The following is a 21,828-nucleotide window of genomic DNA, read 5'->3' as shown; positions in this document are numbered from 1 at the left end:
TACCTGCAGATCAGAAGCTACGTTGTTTACTGTTTGAAATTAGAGATGCTGTGTTGGAAGGGATTAACAACTTGATACGAAAGGGTGTTATTGAGGAGGCTGGTTAATCTGAACTGGTCTCATGATCTAGTAGACAGAATTTTAAACTAGCAAATGCATTCATACTTGTTCATACGAACATTGGGCAATCCCTTTATTAGTACCGATCATCCCACAAAACAACGAGCAGACTAGAAATTGCACATAGCAACGGTTGGGGATGCTGGGAATGGAGTTAGTGCAGAAATTAGGTTAGATGTTGAAGCCTTGAGGTCTTCATTTCAATTCAGCCTGACAAAGAAGATTGCAGGCTGAATTAGTCCCTGCTGGGTCGTTGCAGGTATTCAGTAATACCTAATATTCTAAGATGACAAAACAATGGCTGATCCACATTTGGAAAAACCTAAAGGCTGGTTGTTACCCAGCTCTGTCTAATGCTTTAGGCAAAAACCTGCAAGTTTCTGGTGAGGCAGGAAGCAGCTGCAAAGCAAAATATGACAGTATTTATATTAGCAAAGATGCAAATTAATTGTGGGTAGTACACTAGGTAAAAGTCATCTGAAGCCAAATGGTGTAGTATTGGTCATTGGATGGCATGTAATCCCTTAGTAGTAGTAGTAGTAGTAGTAGTAATAATAATAATTAATAATAATAATTTATTTATACCCCGCCCATCTGGCTGGGCTTCCCCATCCACACTGGGCGGCTTCCAACATGGGATGCAGAATCCCAATTCAGGTGCTAGAAAATAATCTCTGGCTATATATTCCACTCAGTATTCTGTCTCCCAGGTGTATAAACAAAGGCATCTGCATCTGTTCATAAGTTTTTAAAAAAACACCACCACCCAAATCCGCAGGTGGGCAGTCCCTTCATTGGGACCAACCAAATGTCACAAAATAGCCAGCAAGGTTTCAAGTTCTCCAGTGCTCTTCATCAGGCAGGAATGTTATACAAAGCAAGGGCTGAGGGAAAAGAGGAGAAAAAAACCCAAACATACAAAAAATAGGAGTCATGAAACTCACTGGGTGACCCTGGGCTAGTCATTCTCATCTAAGCTACCCCTCAGAGTTGTTGTTGTGACTTGGCATCGTGAGGTCCTTGGAAGGGAAGGTGGGGGGTAAAAACATAAAATCAATCATGCAGATTTTTGGAAGATTAAATTTCATCTCCATAAAACCTGTCTTGTTTGACAAGCTGAATATTGCAGTCCATATTGTTGCATGTTATAAACACCGTATAGGCTTAGCTGGGAGCAAATAAGCAGTCACAGTGTTCCAGCAACCATTGCAGACATGCTTCAGGTAGCTGAAGTTACAGGTCAGCACCTCAATCAGTTACAAGGCCAGCAGTTTACATCGATCCCATTGTGCAGTTTGCAGCAAACAAGTTTGCCACCTGCAGCTATTCTACAACTTAACTTCATCCACTTACAGTTGTCGGCACAAAGGTACAGAAAGGAATGTCCTTAAACACAAATGAACACTGTGCGCACTAGTTAAGGAAGCAATTCTTAATTCTCAAACTCCTGTTTAATATAAACCCCACCTTGGTTACACATTGCTATAGCAGGGACCTCTGCTAATATCTCTAGTTAATGGATTCAAAGGCTCTTTACAAACAGCTGCAAGAATGAAGCCCTCTTCCATGACAACTTATAACCAGGTGATGGCATTGTTTTGACTCTAGTAAATTTGCATGTTTATGTTATTATATTTGGGGTTCTCCTTTTGGATGCTTTAGTTCATTTCCCCCCCATATGTGCTTTTGGCTATTTCAAATGCTACAAGGATATGTATTCTCATGGTATTCTTGTTCAGGGTTCGGGTAAAGACAATACAGTGGTACCTCAGGTTACATACGCTTCAGGTTACAGACTCCGCTAACCCAGAAATAGTGCTTCAGGTTAAGAACTTTGCTTCAGGATGAGAAAAGAAATTGTGCTCCGGCGGCACAGCAGCAGCAGCAGCAGCAGCAGGAGGCCCCATTAGCTAAAGTGGTCTTCAGGTTAAGAACAGTTTCAGGTTAAGAACGGACCTCCGGAACGAATTAAGTTCATAACCCGAGGTACCACTGTATGTATTATTACAAATCTATATTTTATCACTGAGGATGACCAGCATGGGTTGAGTAACATTGTGGTTTTTAGATTCTCATTCTCTCCCCCCCCCCAATGCCCACATTATTATATGGTATTATTAGGTACATCTTTGCCATACACGGCCTCACTAACCACAAACTATTCAGGAGAGAGCTTAACTAGGAGTCCCAGTGAAGGAAAATCTGGGCTTCGTGTGGTGCAGCAGCAGAAAGGACTGGAGGAAATAAGTGGCAAGCTCATCTCTTGAAGCCTGCATGTTTGGCTTAGCACAATCAACTCCAAGCAATAATATTGCAGAATTGCTGAACTATGTGTAAAAATAAAAATAAAAATCTTACAGTCTATTTTTCTGTGTATTTGCGGAATTGCAGAAATTGACTTCAAACTGTTTAGTGAAAGCTTGTTCTAAAGACAAGATTCAATTGCTATTTGGAGAGAGAGAAAATCTCTGAATGCTTGCAGTTAGTGTCATATTATTTCACCTTACAAGGAAGGTTCCCCTCCTCTATTATTGACCCTTTGGATTGAGGTCTGCTCTTTGTGTTATGGTTTCAGTGGCTCCACAGTTAAAGGCCTGTGTTGTATGCCCACTAAGATGGTAACAATCACTGAACACCCCTCTCTTTTCCATCTCGTATACATCTCCACTCTGGAGAGAGTGATTGGATCTGACTTCTTCATGTATATTTCTGCACTGAACATAAGATGAATAAAAAAACCCACATTTCTTCCAAACGTTACAGATTAGCAGGAGTAAAACACTTGCCTGTTATTAGCATTTATAATTTGCACGAGCTGAAATTGGAGCTCTTTTTACAAATTATTCAAAAAATGCCTTTTAGTTTGAAATATGATAAATGTGAATATTAATGCAAAATAGAAAGCAGAAGCATAAAAAAAGAATTTATTCATTGCTTGTGAAAATGTTATTTCACTAAATGAAATGGGGTGGACAACATTTTAAAAAATCTATTAGGATAAACTTGGTAAAACAAACAGATTCAACATTGCAGCCAAATGCTGCTGCTGCCGGGTTTGTTAGGAGAAACACAATTTAAAAATAATGAACAAAACAAAGCACCCTCCCACACGTGGAAAATATTTAGATCTTATCTGGGAACAGGCAGATCCTGGAATAGGCATGTCTTTCCTTCCCTCCCTCCAAAGGTCTTTCATGGTCACTGAGGCATGGGAATAGTTAGTCCTGCTGATCAGTGACGAAGCACGTTGTTCTTGACACCACCAGTAAAGCTTTTGATTAATACCAAAATATAGTTCTGTTAAAGAGCCATGCATATATTATAGTTGCAATCCTGTTTTGCAAGTCTTTCATGCTTTTTATTGCTAAAAGTCTTTTATCCCCACCCCTTATCTGTTTATTTGGAAAGAAATCTGCCAAATTCAGTGGAACACGGGTGGCGCTGTGGTCTAAACCACAGAGCCTAGGGCTTGCCGATCAGAAGGTCGGCGGTTCGAATCCCCGTGATGGGGTGAGCTCCCGTTGTTCGGTCCCTGCTCCTGCCAACCTAGCAGTTTGAAAACACATCAAAGTGCAAGTAGATAAATATATACCGCTCTGCCAGGAAGGTAAACGGCGTTTCCATGCGCTGCTCTGTCATGCTGGGCACATGACCTGGAAGCTGTCTGTGGACAAATGCTGGCTCCCTCGGCCAGTAAAGCGAGATGAGTGCCGCAACCCCAGAGTCGTCCACGACTGGACCTAACGGTCAAGGGTCCCTTTACCTTTCCTCTAGCTGCATGGACATTGAATTGTAGATTAAGACTGAAATCCTGTATTCACTTACCTGGGAATGAGCCCCTTTGAACTTTGTGAGACTGGCTTCTGAGTAGACACGCATAGGATGGTGTTATTAATCTTATGCTACTGACGAACATCTGTTCCCTGAATTATTAAAATATCCAAAGTGTAAAATAATTTCTCCCCCTGCCAACTCCAGGTCTGACTCTCTGATTGCTAACTTCAACTGTGCATTTTATCAAGATTTCTTCCCAAAGAGCAAGGAGCTGCAAATGCACTTCACGTCAGACTTAAAATGATATATGTCTCCTCTTAAACCTTCTAGCTCATAGTAGCTCCGCCTTAAAGCTTCAGCAGTTTATATTGTACTATGACTCAAAATGATAAAGTGAATTGTAAAATGTCGCTATTAGCAGCTACTGGGGTTTCCAGATTCAGAGCTACACTGGAACTTTCAAAGTTTTTATTATGACCTTTTTAGTTTGTGACAGATATAAATATCATACCTTGAGGAAGTCAATGAAACATCAGGTATAATGCGTGGCATTGAGAATAATTACTCTATATATTAACAGGAATCAGTAACAGGCTGGGGGAGAGCCAGCAAGCTGAAGATGAATCCCAACAAGATGGACGTGCTATGGGTATTTGGTTCTCAGGTCTGGGAGTTTGGCGTTCTTCCTGTTCTTGACAGGCATGGATGCCCCTTTCTCTCCTTTCTGACTGGCAGTATGTGCTATTTCCTTAAATAACCCGATCCAAAATGTTTGAGTTTTAACACAACATAAGATGGAGTACAATAGGTTGCCCTAATCCAGACATGACTCCATAGCTATTTGCTTCTGTTTTCAAAGGGAGCTGTTCCTAATTTTCTCACATTGTATGTTTGGAAATGCCTCCTCAAAATATCTTCTTTATCTGAAGCCAGATTGGTTGGGTTGAGAAGCAAAGCCACCTTTGTTTATGAAACTCCTTCCACAGAGAAATCCCATCAGGCCAGTGTGATTTTATATTATTATTTTTACTTTATTATCTCAGTTGGCGTTTGGTAGTTTTGCATTGAGTGATCTGCTACTGCTGAAAACTTGGTTTACAATGCATTTAGTTTTGTGTGTGCTAGCTTGGTCAAATTTGTTGGGGAAAGATGGTCACGTCAGAATTTGATTTGTTGTAGGCTGCCCTGAAAGCTCTGTAGAGCCAAGCTGGAGGGAAAGGAACAAACAAATAAATCTTCTGTATGTTTCAAAGTAAATTAGAATGTTAACAGCCCTAGTGATGATTCCGGTTAGACATTCTCTTTAGTACTTCTGTTCCCCCCAAAGTAATAGCTTGTGGGCTCACGATCATTGGTGGACTTGGGAAACCAGCTATAGTGTCTTCCTTGTCCTCCAACACCCAAGATTGAAGACTCATTTGGCGGTGATAATGTACTTATAGAATATCTGCGATTGGGAAGATTTCATGGCAGCATTAAAGCGCAGCACTTGGGAAGATTTGGAGACATAAAAACTGTCAGGAAAATAAAGTAGAATTATGTTCAATTGTAAGTCCAAACAAGGCCCATATGCTGCTGGAACAGTAAGCCATTGTAAGGTTATATTATTCTTTGAGGAAGTTTTTCACCGCAGAACATTTCCTTGTCCGCTCTTAGGTCCCTGGAAACTCGTTGTTCAGCACTGTTTGAACCAAATAAAGCCCTTTTGTAAAAAGTTTAAATGATGACATAATGACCACCCAGGTAAGAAATGTGGTAAAGGCCCTTGGTGGGATGGATTCCATCAAAGGTCTTATTAAAATGAAAAAGGAAGTTTGAATTACATTTCCTCATAGCTCTTAATGTATAATCGAATCATGCTATTTTTTTTAAAAAAAACTTGGGGAACAAGAATTATATTTCTCATTTCTTCAAGAGATTGCTCTGATTTTTCTTAATTGCTACATCAGATTTTGGCCAGAAGGGGATTTTTTAAAAAAGCTTTACAACTTTTGTATTATTTGTGGGCAAGAGGAAGCTAACCTAAGTAATATGTGGTATGTGTGGTCTGAGTTAGGCTTTTATTGTGCAACTTTTAATAAATATATATTATAGAATGGATTTTTTTTAAGTAATTAAAAATAGAACTCTTATTGGACGACTGTCTGGCTTCCTAACTAAATTCCAAATCAGAGATTATAATTATAATAATGCTTTATTTTTATTTTTGCAGACATATTCATCTTAATACCTTATTATGAGAATAGTGGCAATCTGCACATCTGTTAACACTAAAGCTGCATTGTAAAGTGACCCTCATTATTGAACAGCATCATTTAAGGTCAAAGGTCACAATAAGCCTCCTGCTGTTGTCCCTTGTCATAAATTTCAAATGTACCCATAGTGCACATTTTAGAAGTTCCTTAGTTTAATTAACTGAGACTGCAGAAGCACAGAATTCAAAAATAAAGAGGCCAAGTATACCACTGGCTTTTTCACAGTTGTTATTTTTTATTACAAGCAATAAAATGTATTTGTGTATAGCCTTCCCCCACCCCCGTATTTTGAAGTAAACTTAAATACTAGCACACATACACACTTTTCTTATTTATAGCTACAAATCCTGTTTTTTAAACTTAAGTTTCATTTGATAATTTTTTAAAAAAATCATTTGTCTCTTATTACAGATAGGAGTGACATATCTACTATAGGATAACTGACATTTGTTTGCATTTTGGCGAACGAATTTATAAATATTGTAAAAAGTGGAACACTTCAAGAAGGTTTTAGGCTAATTGCTAGTCTCCAGTTGTCTGATTTCGACAAGGTGAGGGACAGACTCTAGGCTAGAACTCTCAGTCAGCCAGTTACAACCTCCTCTTTATTTGGAGTAACAGATTTAGACAAATGGTCTGAGTTCCCTGGGTTTCTGTGAAGCCCTGAGGCTCCAGCAGCAGCCCAATCAGGTTTGGGATACAGGCAATGGCTGTTTTGCAGGGGGTGGTGGTTTGCATTCCTGACCCCTGCGCATGTTGGTGGAGCGCACGCTAGTCTGCCCCGGCCACTTCCAGGTTGTGGCGATGCACATGTGTGCGCTGTCACACATCAATTGGACGCATGTAAATTGGTCATTGCCTGTACCTCAGAGGACACCATTTCATGTCAGAAGAGTCTTGGACCCATCCTGTTCACAGCTCAGGATTCATCCAAACCAAATGCACCCTCTTGCTACTACTTAGGCCTTCAGAGTCAAATCCTTGTGGTGAGTTGTTTCCTCACCCACTTTTTTACACCTGGGTTGCAGCATTACCAGAAACCCAAGCAGCAACAGTTTTTACATCTATTCTTCTGTTAATATTTGCTTTTGCACAAAACTAGGGACCTGTTGGGATGCGGGTGGTGCTGTGGGTTAAACCACAGAGCCTAGAGCTTGCCAATCAGAAGGTTGGTGGTTCGAATCCCCGCGACAGAGTGAGCTCCCCTTGCTCGGTCCCTGCTCCTGCCAACCTAGCAGTTTGAAAGCACGTCAAAGTGCAAGTAGATAAATAGGTACCGCTCTGGTGGGAAGGTAAACGGCGTTTCCATATGCTGTTCTGGTTCGCCAGAAGCATCTTAGTCACGCTGACCACATTACCCTTAAGCTATACACCGGCTCCCTCGGCCAATAAAGCGAGATGAGCGCCGCAAGCCCAGAGTCGGCCACGACTGGACCTAATGGTCAGGGGTCCCTTTACCTTTACCTTTAGGGACCTGTTAGCTGTTTCTCAGCTTTTCACATGCCCCAACTAGGGCTGGGCGATATATTGATATATTGTCCAAAACTGGTTTGAAGTCCATATCATGATATCGGTTTCATAGTTTTTGACTTGGCAATATATTGCAAATATATTGCGTGCATGTGCATGCTATGCAACAATCACAATGGGGGGGGGGGACTGTGAAGCCAGCCAATGCCTCTACATAGCTCCATCCTTATTTCAGACATTGTGATATATCAATGTTTAGCTGGTGATATATCTTGATGTTGAAAACCAGATACTACTCAGCGCTAGCGCTGATCACGTTTGCTTGCGTCAGCTCAGTTTTAAGTCTTATTTTCTCCAGTGTGGAATAATTTTGATACCTGGTAAGGCTTTAAACATGCCTGATTCCTGACTGAAGAGGACCTACACAGTCTCTACCAAGAATGCCTAACCTGTGGCCCTCCAGATGTTGCTGATCTAGAACTCCCATCATGCCCATTGCCCAGGGAAGGTAGGAACTGTAGCAACATCTGGAGGGCTACGGTTTTACCACCCGTGATCTCTCCAAATATGGTGCACCTTGAATAGATGCCCTATTGTGTAGCATGCTACTGCGTAGCATTGTGAGCTGCTTAAAAGAAAGGAAACTGAGCATTTTCACATTCCACAGTTGTTGGTTGCCTGTAGTTGCAATTATACATTAATTTTGCAGATGTGATTTAGGTATCTGCTGTGCTTTAAACTCTAGGCTGCGTTCAGTATTGCAGCATAACCAGTCTGCATGCAAAGGCCAAGCTGACCAGTTTCCAAGTCGCTCATTAAATCTTTCAGGTGTGTTATGTTACTGAACTTTCAAGATAACAGTGAATGGCTTCCTATCTGCCACCAGGTTCACTCTACAGCCAGAGATATAATTTGAGTCGATAAAGTTTGATAAGATTAATGAATGTAATTGGCATATCAAATATCAGGATACAGTATACGGGAAACTGGATTTGTTTAGAAGCCAACCTCTTTTTTTCTCCAACACAGCAATGTTTTGTTTGGGATGGTGCTGTGGGTACTTGCTGTGTGTGTGTGTGTGTGTTGCATTCAAGAAGGGGTGCCGCTGTAGTCATTTAATTTGTGAGCTGGGAATGGAGAGGGTGTTCTGGGTGGCATTTCTTAAAGTATTTCCAGCAAAAGGACCTTTCTGGTGGACTTTGTTTATGTCAGGAAGTATAAAAGCAGAGGTGGATTAGGCAAAGAGATGATGACTGCACTGAAGTTTTAACTAGTGGACTTCATGGCTGAATGGGGTTTTGAACTTGGGTATCCCCAGTTCTAGGTAAGACAGCAGAGATGACAGGCCAAAAAAATCCAGTATCAGTTTAGCTCCAGTACAAAATAATACTTCTACCTGGGAATACTTGAATCTAGTATGTATGGTTTTGCAGTTAATATTTAAGAAGTAAATTGCACAATAAAACTTGGTATAACAACAACAACAATCAGCAGCAACCATTGTAGCCTGCCTATCTAACTGGGTTGCCCCAGCCACTCTGGGCGGCTTCCAAAACATAAACATAATAAACATAAACATAATAAAACAGTACACACCGAAAGGCCGAAGGTTGGCTTGAATTACAAGGAATTGCAAAACTGAGCAGTTACTGGCTTCTGTGTTACTATTATTGCCATCTTTGATATGGAGATCCGGGCTTATTTTAAACCAGAGTTCCCTGTTACTCCCAAAACAGAGAACTGGTTTAATGTGTTGGCCTAGGAGCCAGATTCAAATCCCAAATCAGCCATGAAGCTCACTTCATATTAACTTGGCCTTCCCCCCAGGCTCTTGTGCTCTCCCTCCTCTCCCCATCACTTTCCTCCACCACAGGAGACCGGAAGCTTCTGTCTTCGACGAACACTTCAGCACACTGTCCAAACTTAAACTGTGGTTAATCTTAGCTGTGGCTCATGAAAACAATTTAGCTTTGTTAATTATGGCTTGTTTCCACTAAAATTAACCACGGTTCGCCCAGCTTTGGATGCCACAGTAAACTGCATTTAATCAAAAATACACAGCAAAGTTTCCAGACTTCTCCTTGTGGCCACCCTAGTGAATGACAGAGTGTGTGCAAGCCTTGGAAGAGGCTAGGCTCATTTTCATTGACTCTGAAGCAACCCACTACTTCAAGGTTATTGTGAGGTAGAAAGGAGAGGACCATGTATGCTGCCCTGAACTCCAGATAGGAAAGACAGGATGTATAAATGAAATTAATTAATTAAGAGGAGTTGTCTTGCCACCTGCAAGATAATTTCAACACAGTCATGTAGGTACAGTGGTACCTGGGTTGTCGAACGTTTCGGTTTTCAAAGGCTGAAAACCTGGAAGTAAATGTTTCCATTTTCAAACGAGGTGTGTTTCCCAATTTTCTCAATGGAATTTGCCAACCACCCATTGCGCCTCGGTTGTCGAACATTTAGGAAGTCAAACGGTCTTCCATAACGACAACCAAGGTATCACTGTACTTCATAGCATATATTTCAGTGTTTGGGTTAATAGTGGGAAAACCTTTACTTTTGCATTTTTAAAGAAGATTCTTTTAGAAGTACCACATTTCTCTCTAACCTCCCCTACCCTCCGCACCCCCCTAAATATGTGTATGAATAATCAGCTTTTTGCAATCAGGGACATACAGTGGTGCCTCGCAAGACGAAATTAATTTGTTCCGCGAGTTTTTTCGTCTAGCGAATTTTTCGTCTTGCGAACCACGAAATCCTATAGGAATGCATTGAAATTCAATTAATGTGTTCCTATGATCAAAAAAAGTCCAAACAAAGCCAAATTTGGTACAACAAGAGTTTATTAAGTGCTCTTTAATGTCACACATACTGTAAAGAGCATTTCAAAAATTGAAGGAACAATAAATTAAGTTTCTAAACATGACAGAAAAACATTTAAAAATCAACAAAGTGTACAGTACATTTTCTAAGACTCTGGGGGACAACTCGAAGAAGGTTCCTCTTCCACTCTTTGCTTCTTGCTGAAGAACCCCCTCCTCAACTGTTCCCCCAGCCACCCAACACACATAAATTCAAATCCAGAATTTTTTTAAAAAAACAGCAGAGTGGCCCAATGGTCACAGAAAATCATAAAAATGCAGAAAAAAACCACACAAGCTTCCAGATTCTTGCAAACCCCTCCTCAACTGTTCCCCCAGCCACCCACCACACAGAAATTCAAATCCAGATTTTTTTAAAAAAAACAGCGGAGTGGCCCAATGGTCACAGAAAATCAGAAAAATGCAGAAAAAACACACAAGCTTCCAGATTCTTGCAAACCCCTCCCCAACACCAAGTCCTTGAATTCCAAACACCCCAACCCAAAATCCAAAAACCCAAAAAAAGTTTTAAAAGTTTAACTTACCAAATGTCTGCAAAAGAAGTTTTGGGAAAGCTTCAAAAATCACCAAAGTCTTCAAAAACCTCAAAAAAGGCTACCACACCGCGTTCTATGAGTTGCTCCTCGAAGTCAAGTCGCAACTGTATTAACGGTGTTAAGAAAAAGGAAACAAACTTGCAAGACGTTTTCGTTTTTCGTCTTGCGAAGCAAGCCCATAGGGAAATTCGTCTTGCGAAGCAGCTCAAAAAACGCAAAGCCCTTTCGTCTAGTGAGTTTTTTGTCTTGCGAGGCATTCGTCTTGCGGGGCACCACTGTAGATGCTTGTATGCTGTTCAGAATGAGACACTGTGTCTGGGCAAAATCACTTATCAAACTGAAGATACTTTTTCACTCTAGTAACTTCAGCCAAACTAGGTCATTCAATAAATGTCAGTAAGACAGGAAAGTAAGTTAAATGTCACTTGAAAGAGGCACGTATGCATAAATTTGCGAGGCACTCTAAAAGCTTTTATAGGTAACATGACTAAAGGATTTTTTTGTATCGGTCTCTAGCGATAAATAAGTGAATGATTACATTAATTTATCAGGAGGTTTTCTTGCTTGCCTACTTGTTTATGTAAAATACCTAACAATGATGATAAGTAGTGGCGAATGAGAGAGCTTCTATCTTCTTGAAGTGGGTTTGAAAAGGCAGCTAGATTAGAAAAGGTTTCATGAGTGGGTTATTGTAATTGATATTGATTTAGGAAAAGTAACCTAATAGAAGTTACTGTTTTGTTGTGACTGCTCAAAGCCTTGCCATCTTCAAGTTATTACCTCTTGAATTCATGCCATGCTTTACACCTGTCACAATAAAAATATTTTCAGCATATATTGAAATAAAATTACAAGGCAGCTGGTTTTAATTTCTCCTTCTAAAGTGGGTATCATGCCTATCTCATACAGTAATCATGCGCAGGTCTTATAAACAAGCTTTGTACACTTATTCTTTCTTTCCAAATGCTCAAAACTTAAAAAAATTAGATACAATGTGTTTCCTCTTAGGAAGCTCATTGCTGCAGGTGACAGGCATATGTTTCAGTTAGAGCTACTTGCATTATGTTGGAGAAGCTGTTGCCAATCAGCTAAGCAGTTTTCATATTGGAACCCAAGATGGCTGCCACGAATTCACACTTGGTGAAATATTTCAGTCCCTATAAGCGTGAGAAAATTAGCTCCAATTACAAAACTAACAAGGAGATCAATCATAATGTGTTATTTTTACTAACACATTATGATTATGATATGTTTGTTATATGTTATGTTAAATAACATAAAGTGTTATTTTTATTGTATGCATAAAATACCGCTGTTCATACAAAAAAAATCTATGCAGCTAACAAAAACCACACACCCATATACACAATAAAAACCATGTAAAGATTTCAAATAATAGATCAGCTAATTATTAAAGGAAGAAATTTTTTTCAGTGCTTATAATAAGCTTGGTTTTCACTAGATTTTTAAAGGTTGAAACAGAATGTACCTGCTGAATATCTGTGGACAGAGCATTGTGCAGGATTAGGCCAATTGTACTAAAGGCTTGATTTCTTTTTGCTATTATATGAGCTTCATCAACTTGTGGGAAAGTCAGCAATGTTCCTGCAGGTTATATCGTTGAGTAAAACTTCCATGCAGCAGCTGATGTATGGTGAGGTCAGTCTTGCTCATTTGGATGATGGAGAGAGCTCCCTGTAGGGAACTTTTGCTCACTTGAACCCAGCTATGTAGGATGGAGTCCCCTTCTAAAATGAAGATTTTATCTCCTATGCTGGCCTCCGGTGTGAGAAGGTCTGGAAACACTGGTTAGATGCCATGGTGGCTTTCATGAGCCAGTGTGGTGTGGTGGTTAAGAGCGGTAGTCACGTAATCTGGGAAACCGGGTTCGTGTCTCCGCTCCTCCACATGCAGCTGCTGGGTGACCTTGGGCCAGTCACACTTCTGTGAAGTCTCTCAGCCCCACTCACCTCACAGAGTGTTTGTTGTGGGGAAGGAAGGGAAAGGAGAATGTTAGCCGCTTTGAGACTCCTGAAGGGGAGTGAAAGGCGGGATATCAAATCCAAACTCCTCTTCTTCTTCTTCTCGGTGAACCAGGGTCTTCTTGTGATTCCTACTGTATCTTCTTGAGGGTTATGGCTAGAAGAGGCATTAGGGGGAAAGGCAAACAGAAGTCAGTCCCTTGGATCAGTTTGTGTGGAGGGCATCCATGGCTTCTACTTGTGGGTGGTCCCTGGAAAAGAACCTTGGTGTTTGGTTGCTGAGGTGAAAAGTGGACAGCTCTAGATCAGCCTGAATTCCCTTTGGATTTGTCAGAATAGTTGGTCAGATAAATGCCGTTCCCCTGGTTGTAGAGTCCCTCTGCTCAACCAGTCGGCTTGCTCATTAGCTTTTCCACTGACACTCTCCACATTGACCTCTGCCCATGTCAGGAGCAATGCCTCTTGTTTAGAGCAGGTCCAAGATGTTGGCGTGAAGATACACCTTTCAGGTGAGTCCAGTGGATCTTTCCATTTGTTTCAATTCTGGAAAAGGTTGTTCATAGAAACTTGCTGCTAGAAAGAAAGGGGTGTGGGGGGGTTATTTTGTTTTAGCAGTACTTTGTTGGTTGTGAGGTCCTTTTGAAGTCCTGGCTTCAGAACTTCAAAGTGCATAATCACCTGATGTGATGGCTCCCTTCCCCAGACTGTGCTCACCATAGTACTTTAGGTGCGTATGTGTGTGTATTTTTCATTGCGGTTTATGTTCTAACAGCAAAATGAAATTATTTTGGTCCAGGACCGAATGTGCCTCTGTATTAAGGAGCATTTGTAAAATTGACCTCTCTATTTTAGTAGGTATGTGATCTTACGCTGCCACTCTTTTTAGGGAGGTTATTTTTTTGGTAAAACTTCCTAATGGACCATATCCACAGCGGGTGATGGTACTTTAACCACTTAATGCTTTTTCTGTCCAGTGATATTTCAACAGAAGTGCTTTCTCTTTAAAACTTTTAAAGACAATGCTTTTAGAAATACTGCGTTGCAATCAACTGATAAGAATGATCAAATAGTATCATGACAGTTGCACATTTTTATATCTGAACATTTGCAATGTTTGCATATGTTGCACTCCTTTGTATGCTGAATACAAAGGGCATTGGGTCCTTTTGATGTTGCTTTAAAGAAGCTTTTTAGACATCTGATTTACTGAACAGTATTGCCCACTGCTTTTTGTAATGGTTGAGTTGGTTTAGGGGATTTTAACTGTATTTTTTTTTAATTAACTGTTTATGATTATGCGTTTTATACTGTTACTTGCAAACTGTTCTATGGCTTTAATGAAGAGCATAACATTAAAAAAAATGATTTTCTTTTAATGTGCTACCTCACACTATATGAGTTTCATGCAGCAAAATGCATAAACATACATACAGCTGAAGGAATGGAGAGAACCCCACCGGAGTTGATACATGCTTAAAATTGGAGCATCACAAGGGTTGCTTTTGGCCAGCATCCAAAGAGCTACTTTAAGCTTATTCAAGAGTTTGTACCCACCCAGTGGGATTTTAGATTTCAACAGCAGATTTCATCCCTCCATGCCATATCCTAGATTTCTTTTGCTGCTCCTCTTGGTTTTGAGAACTTTTTACTATACGGGATGCAAGGCAGCTGTTCATAAAACACAAGTACAGCTTTGGGTACGCGAAATTTGCTTTGGGGTCTTGGCTTCTATGCAGAATAAGAGAAGGCTTTTATTTTGTCCAGAGTTTATGCCATTTAATATGCCTATTAAATGAGGAGTTACTCCTGACTTTTTAAATTAAGCAAGCAAGGGTTCAGCAAAATATTTCCAAACCAAAAATGGCATAATTTGAATTTATATTTTGATTGCATATGTTATAGCTTACGATGCCAGTGATATTTTTAAACTTCAAAGCCAAATAACTTTGTGGTAGCTACGCATACAAGCTCAAAGGAGTTTAGGTTTGGGCAGATTACTAGTCTAAACAGTTTGTCGCGTAAAACCAATTCATATTGATAAATGACAAGCATGATATACTAACTGTACAAATTGTAACTAACATCTTGTAGTACGCGCTTCAGAGTGAAATACTACCTTTTGGGATTATGAAGATAAAAGTTTTCTTCAGCTGCGACTCTATACACACTTACCTGGGAACAAGTCCTACTGAACTTAATGGGACTGACTTACGAGTAGCCATGTACAATATTGTGCTGTCACTGAAGCTTTTATGCTTGCATTGTGAGTTAACTGTTTAAGATAAGACCTTTACAGAACAGGACATCATCCGTTCCTGACAATCTTCTGGGTAGCTGTGTCAACATTAAGCTCTCTGATCCAATAGTGAATCCCTTCTAATAGTTTTTTTATTCTATGACATATCACGGGAACACATTCCATGTATTTTAGGTGTGTTAAATGCTTTTCAAGTTGTTCCCCTATCAATGTATAGTTTTCAAATGGTTTTTGTAGGCAATGAAAGCTTTATTAATTTAGCGACAGCAGGTTTCCGGCAAGATCCGTTGCCTACTTTCCTAGTGATCTCATTATCTTCCAGTCCAATTAATGCAGATCTTACTGTTACTAGCTTGACCTGCCTCAGAATAGAAATTATTCATTTCAGCATTAACCACAGGTGATTGGAAGCACAACAAGGCCACTCGAAAAGAAGGGAGTGGCCTATATATGCTTTGGGGGCTTTAGCAGGATGCAGAAGTATATGTGCTTATAAATTGAAAGGGTTTTCCTTTTTCTTTTTAAAGACCAAAATGGTTCTAGGACTTACAGAATTCATTGGCATTTGAAACTTGAGAGAGTAAAGGGACTTGAAAAGAGCATAAATTAGCCTCCTGTAGACAGACCATCAATTGAGTGTATGAGGGAGAGCAGTGGAGATATTGAATGTTACAGTGTAAGCCGAGGGGGAGGAAAAAAAGGAAAGAAAATGGAGGGCAGGTGATGAGAGGCAGTAGGCTGCCTTAGAGCCCTAACAGCTTATATTGAATCCTGGAGGGAGTATGGGGGGTTGTTCCCCCACCACAGCCCCTGCACTTATACAAGAATGTTTCAGCAGGAAATGAAGGGAAAAGGAACATGTTTCTCCAGGACCCCCACCCACCACTATGCCGCTATTAAATGTTCTGCAATGAAATCCTTCTGCTAATACAGTGGTACCTCAGGTTAAGTACTTAATTCATTACGGAGGTCCGTTCTTAACCTGAAACTGTTCTTAACCTGAAGCACCACTTTAGCTAATGGGGCTTCCTGCTGCTGCCGCAGCACAATTTCTGTTCTCATCCTGAAGCAAAGTTCTTAACCCGAGGTACTATTTCTGGGTTAGCGGAGTCTGTAACCTGAAGCGTATGTAACCTGAAGCGTATGTAACCTGAAGCGTATGTAACCAGAGGTACCACTGTATATGACACAGGGCTTGGGGTGGGACCAGGATGTGTCCTTTCCTCTTCCTATCCCCTCAAACGTCTCCCTCTCCCGAGAGGCCTGCACAGGGTTCCTGTTCCAGGCTAGCTGAAGCCCTGACCAGGAACCCTCCTCCGTTTAGGGACCGGAGATTACTGCAATGCTTTGTTAAAGGTTCCACTGGAGAATGCTATATATAATCAGCTAAGCTTCCATAAAAAACAAAACAAACCTTAGTGACCCTGAATATTACTCAGAAATCTTTGGCAAAAACAGCCACAAGTAAGTGTTTGACACTGTCTAGCAGTCTTGGAAAATGGGAGCAGCAGACTATGATGTTGTTGTTATCTGTGAACACAGTCTGTCCCTTTCTCAGCTCTGCTCCACAAGCTCAGGCAAGTGTCTTATTCTTTTGTAAACGGAGCACTCCTAGCTCAGGCCTGATCATTTCTGTATGCACATAGTAATGTTTTGCTGATACTGAATCTAAAGAAAAAGATTTCTACTTATACTTTGAACTCCTCCAAGCACTAAACTCTGTGAGGAAAAGGAAGCAATTATAATATTTGGGTTATATGGAGTTATACGGGTTATATTTGGGTAATGTGGAGTTTCTTTAAGCAGACATTATTCCTGCAAATCTTACTAAAGTTGTCCTCTGTGCGGATGTTTCTTAATTTACAGGAAGCACCACTGCAGGAAGTTCAAGGATGTAGCATCCTGTTGAGCAAGAGGGTGTTACTATTTTTTGTACTTTCTTCTTGGTTAGTTGGCTCATAATTGACAAATTGCTAAAAACAGGAAAAGCATAACTTTTAGACAATATAATCACTTGAGCTGAGATTTTAAATCCCCTTTTGCCAGGAACTCTTTGCTATGCTGCATTGTGCTTCTTCTCTTCCTTTAAATTTAATCTCAAAGCCTACTTAGACCTTGCCAAATAGACACAAGGGAGATCTACAACACCCTTGTGATTGCTGTATACATCTGCACAGCAGAGTCATGTGGGATAGCCCCATGAGGAATTTGACTTCCACATGGTGGGCCTGGCCGATGTACTGATGTATGAGGCAATGTATGAGGGCCAGAGTGTTCTGGTGGCTTCACCCAGCGGTATACTGTGAGTGAAACCACCACTGCTCCTGAGTTCCTCCGCCTCCAGCGCCTGGTGGCAGGAACAAGCAGCCTTGGCCAGGCTTGAGATGGGTATATGAAGGAGCATGGAGAATAGGTCATGCAGTGAAAGAGGTTTGAAATCGGGGTGGGGGACACGCACCACAGCCCAGAGGAGAAATCGGCTCCTTGGGAAATCAGCTGCCCTGAGGGGAAGATACTGTGGCGCTGGGAAGGTGGCAAACGAACGATGCAAAGCAAGGAGACGGCGATTGTCCTTCCTCTCTCCTAGCTTGCTGGGTGGGTGTGTTGCATCCCCTCCGTTTAGCAACACAATGCATAGCCATATTGTGATGTTTGGCTGGTGATACACTGCAGTATTGAAAATCTGACATTGCCCAGCTCTACCACATGGTGTATGTAAGAGAGACAGACAGACATGAAACAATGCAAATACCCTGCAGAAGTTTAGATTGCCCATCACAGTTTGTGAGACAGCAACAATCCCATTTACTTGAAACTCCACCATGTCAAATATTTCAGTTGTGTTCGGAGAATGGTGTTAGAATTACTTAAATTATATTATTAATGGTCATTTATTGGATGCACCATTATCATGTCCCATTATGACTTTGCTTCATATTTCTGGTCCCTTTTTACATAACCATCTTTGAAGAACTTGTGACAGTCTCTTTCCCCTTGGGCTAGAAATAGTTCATAAACGCTGCTGTTTTGCTGTGGTTATAAATGTTTCTGGGTAGTAACTTAAAGTATATCCTTGTCGGTGCTGAATGCTTGCCTGTTGTTCTGATTTATAAGCCAAGCTCTTTGTGGTGTCATGATTTCAAAACACTTCACAGAATTAAATAGTCCCTTTGGACTAAAAGTTACAGACGACCATAACACCCAGTTAAAGAGTGGAGAGGAAATGTTACAACCCCTTTCTTTAACCTTGAAGGGAAGATGCCATTGCTCATAGGTAGACAATCTGTATTTGCATGCAAAGCACTTAATATTCAAACCTGCATCTCTTTTTAAAGGATCTCTGAAAGCAGAACTGGTAAAAAAGACCACAAAGTGCTGCTGCCATTTAAAGACCGTTAATGGACCATGTATATTGGTCCTTTGGTATAAGGCAGCTAAAGGCAACCTGATATAGGTAAGGCCAGTGTGGTTGAAGAGGTTAGAGTGTGGGACTAGGACCTTGGAGACCAGCGTTCAAATCCCAATATCAGTCTTGAAGCTCTTTGGGTGACCGTAGGCCAGTCATTCTCTCTCAGACTAACCTACCTCACAGGGTTGTTGTGCCAATAAAAGGGGAAAGAGGACTGTGTACACCACCCTAAGCTCTTTAGAGAAAAGGTGGGGTTTAGATGAAATAAACAAACAGGGAGTGTCTTGCAAAAGTACTGTATAAAGGTAAAGGGACCCCTGACCATTAGGTCCAGTGGCGGATGACTCTGGGGTTGCGACGCTCATCTTGCTTTACTGGCTGTAGGAGCCGGTGTACAGCTTCCGGGTCATGTGGCCAGCTTCTGGCAAAACAGAGCAGCACATGGAAACACCGTTTACCTTCCCGCCTGAGCGGTACCTATTTATCTACTTGCACTTTGACATGCTTTCGAACTGCTAGGTTGGCAGGAGCAGGGACCGAGCAACGGGAGCTCACCCTGTTGCGGGGATTCGAACCGCTGACCTTCTGATCGGCAAGTCCTAGGCTCTGTGGTTTAACCCACAGCGCCACCCGCGTCCCAATGCAAAAGTACTGTAGTTGTTACAAAATATGACATCCAACCTAGGGATCAGGTGGCAAAACCAATAGTTGCTTTTTTTCTCCAAATAATGGAAGGAAACCAAGTTTTCACTGAGGCATTCAGCAGAACCTCTGTGGCATCTATAATATACCTTTGTTTGAAAGCATTTTTACACCACTCTTTGCCAGAAAGGCTCCCAGGGTGACTTCCAGATGATCAGTCAAGACAGTCCTTTTTGCCCCCAGGCTTGTAATCAAAAGATAAAAGGAATGGGGAGGAAAGAGGAAAACAAGCACCCTCAGGCACCATTTTTTAAACTTGCGAAGTAGTTTTTATAATGACCAGCTGCTCCCAAAACAGCTGAGTGGCACTGCTTCCCATCTCAATTGCTGCTGCAGCCTGATGGGATGGATACTGCCAAGTAGCACTTGAGGAAGGACCCTGATGGAGCTGCTGCTTCAGCAGAGCTACTGGAGCAACCCCAAAATTTGTTAACCAGAAATGCTAGACCAAATCCAGTGAAAAGGCTATTCTGATCTGGCAAATTTCCAGTTCGTAAAAGCATCTCTAACAGCTTTCGAAATTTGAGCCCGATATATATCTAAAATGTTCTTTTCTCCATTATGGACACAGTCAATATAATAAATGAAGTATAAAAGTGTAACACAAAACATAAAAACAGATGGGTACTGCGTATGGGTAAGTAGGAAAACCTGATCTTTTCACTCTGTTCAACAGAAACTTCTGTTCCTCTGCGTTCAGTTCCAAACGACGAGACTTCTTACAAAATAACACATATCCTGTGATTCTTCTTCGTTGCAGTCACTTTTAGGAACAGTTTTGCCATTATGCGAAGGATGAGGAAATTGTCCTTTTTCCCAGAAGCAAAGTAGCAAAAGACATATCAGACAATTAGTAATATCAGACTTCAAAACCCATCCCACCCCCTTTTGAACATATCATTCATATGTTTGTCCCAAATTCTGCAACAAGATCCTAACTCCTTCTGTGAACAGAATATAGTCACAGAACGGGGTTTTCCATCCTTCCCCTTTTCACTTCACTGTACCCTCCTAAATATCTGTCCTGGGGTTTGGGGGATGCTTGGGAAAATGGTGTGTAGGATATGGAGCAGGAGGCTGTAGCAGGTGGGGGCAGAGGAAATGCCATTTCCAGCCTTTGATTTCTCTGTTTAGCAGACCTTCAGGCTTAGGTAAAAATAGGCATTTGAAAGCGTTGGTAGAGATAGCATGATTGCACCTTGATAGCGAAACAGTATTTTGTTAAAAGAAGGGTCTTGCTTAGCGGCAGATTAAATGTTAAGTTGGCATCTGTGGTTTCACTGGAAGGCCCCTTAGGGAAGGGTGGTTAACTGGAGACCAGCTGGGCCAAATTTGGCCCAGGCATCGCCACTTTCTCACCCCCAGGCCAGACATATGTTTCCCCCTTACTTGGCAGAGTTCCTGTATTACCTCCAGACAAGTCCATTGATTACAGTAAAAGGTAAAGGTAAAGCTACCCCTGCCCGTACGGGCCAGTCTTGACAGATTCTAGGGTTGTGCGCTCATGTCACTCTAGAGGCCGGGAGCCAGCGCTGTCCGCAGACACTTCCGGGTCACGTGGCCAGCGTGATGACGCTGCTCTGGTGAACCGGCACCAGAGCAGCACACGGAAACGCCGTTTACCTTCCCGCTATAAAGCGGTACCTATTTATCTACTTGCACTTAAGGGTGCTTTCGAACTGCTAGGTGGGCAGGAGCTGGGACCGAACGACGGGAGCTCACCCCGCTGCGGGGATTCGAACCGCTGACCATGCAATTGGCAAGTCCTAGGCGCTGAGGTTTTACCCACAGCGCCACCCGCGTCCCACATTGATTACAGTAATATATGGCAAAACATAAACTTATTTACTATTTAAAAAATCATTTTGTATGTAAATTATTGTAAACGATTGTATGCTTGTATGAGGGCTAGTTGAGTTTGAGTTCAGACTGTTGCAACAAAAGTTATGCGGTGATTTTTTTAAAAAAGTTGCTATTCCAGGTTATTAATTCTCGCTCTTTTCATCTACTATATTTTATAAACCTTTCAGCAGAAACTGCAATATCAAAGCAGTAGGTAATTATTGTTTGGCTGGTCTGAGATCTATTCAGGAGTTCACACAGCTTTAAATTGTAGTCGTATGTTCATAATTATGAAGTCCTGTGTGGAAAATAAAATAATCTACTGCAGGGGTCCTTCCTGCGAGTTATTAGTGAAGGCATGCACTCACTGTGAAACTGAATTTCTAGTTATAGATCTTTTTGTCATGAACTTTCGTATCCAAACTGAATAATTAGTTAGTTCATCTTCTCATATACATTCATTTCCTTTTGTTTGGCGTCATGAATGGAATGTTCTTAGAGTGCTATTAAAACCTGGCTTTCTACAATTTGGTCTTGTTTCCTGTTTGTGCTAGAATTTTTATTTTGTTTTTAATGTCATTGACATTTTTGTACCAGTG

General features: G+C 41.2%; 1 protein-coding gene across 2 annotated transcripts in view; it reads left to right on the top strand.

The window, feature by feature from the left end:
* COMMD10 (COMM domain containing 10) overlaps positions 1-21,828 on the top strand; it is a 60,693-nt gene that overhangs the window by 22,688 nt on the left and 16,177 nt on the right. The window contains exon 6 of one of the 2 annotated variants that reach the window (XM_081213923.1): positions 12,046-12,081. The exons of the other annotated variant lie outside the window; for it this stretch is intronic. Within the exon in view, the coding sequence (XP_081070049.1) occupies positions 12,046-12,066 (21 nt within the window). The 3' untranslated portion in view covers positions 12,067-12,081. Of the gene's footprint in view, positions 1-12,045; positions 12,082-21,828 lie in introns of those variants that run through there. 2 annotated transcript variants of the gene reach the window in all.

Source organism: Podarcis bocagei, assembly GCF_964188305.1.
Source record: "Podarcis bocagei genome assembly, chromosome: 11".
NCBI lineage: Eukaryota > Metazoa > Chordata > Lepidosauria > Squamata > Lacertidae > Podarcis > Podarcis bocagei.
The sequence above is the reverse complement of the archived record's forward strand: the minus strand, read 5'-3'. Positions and strand labels throughout refer to the sequence as shown.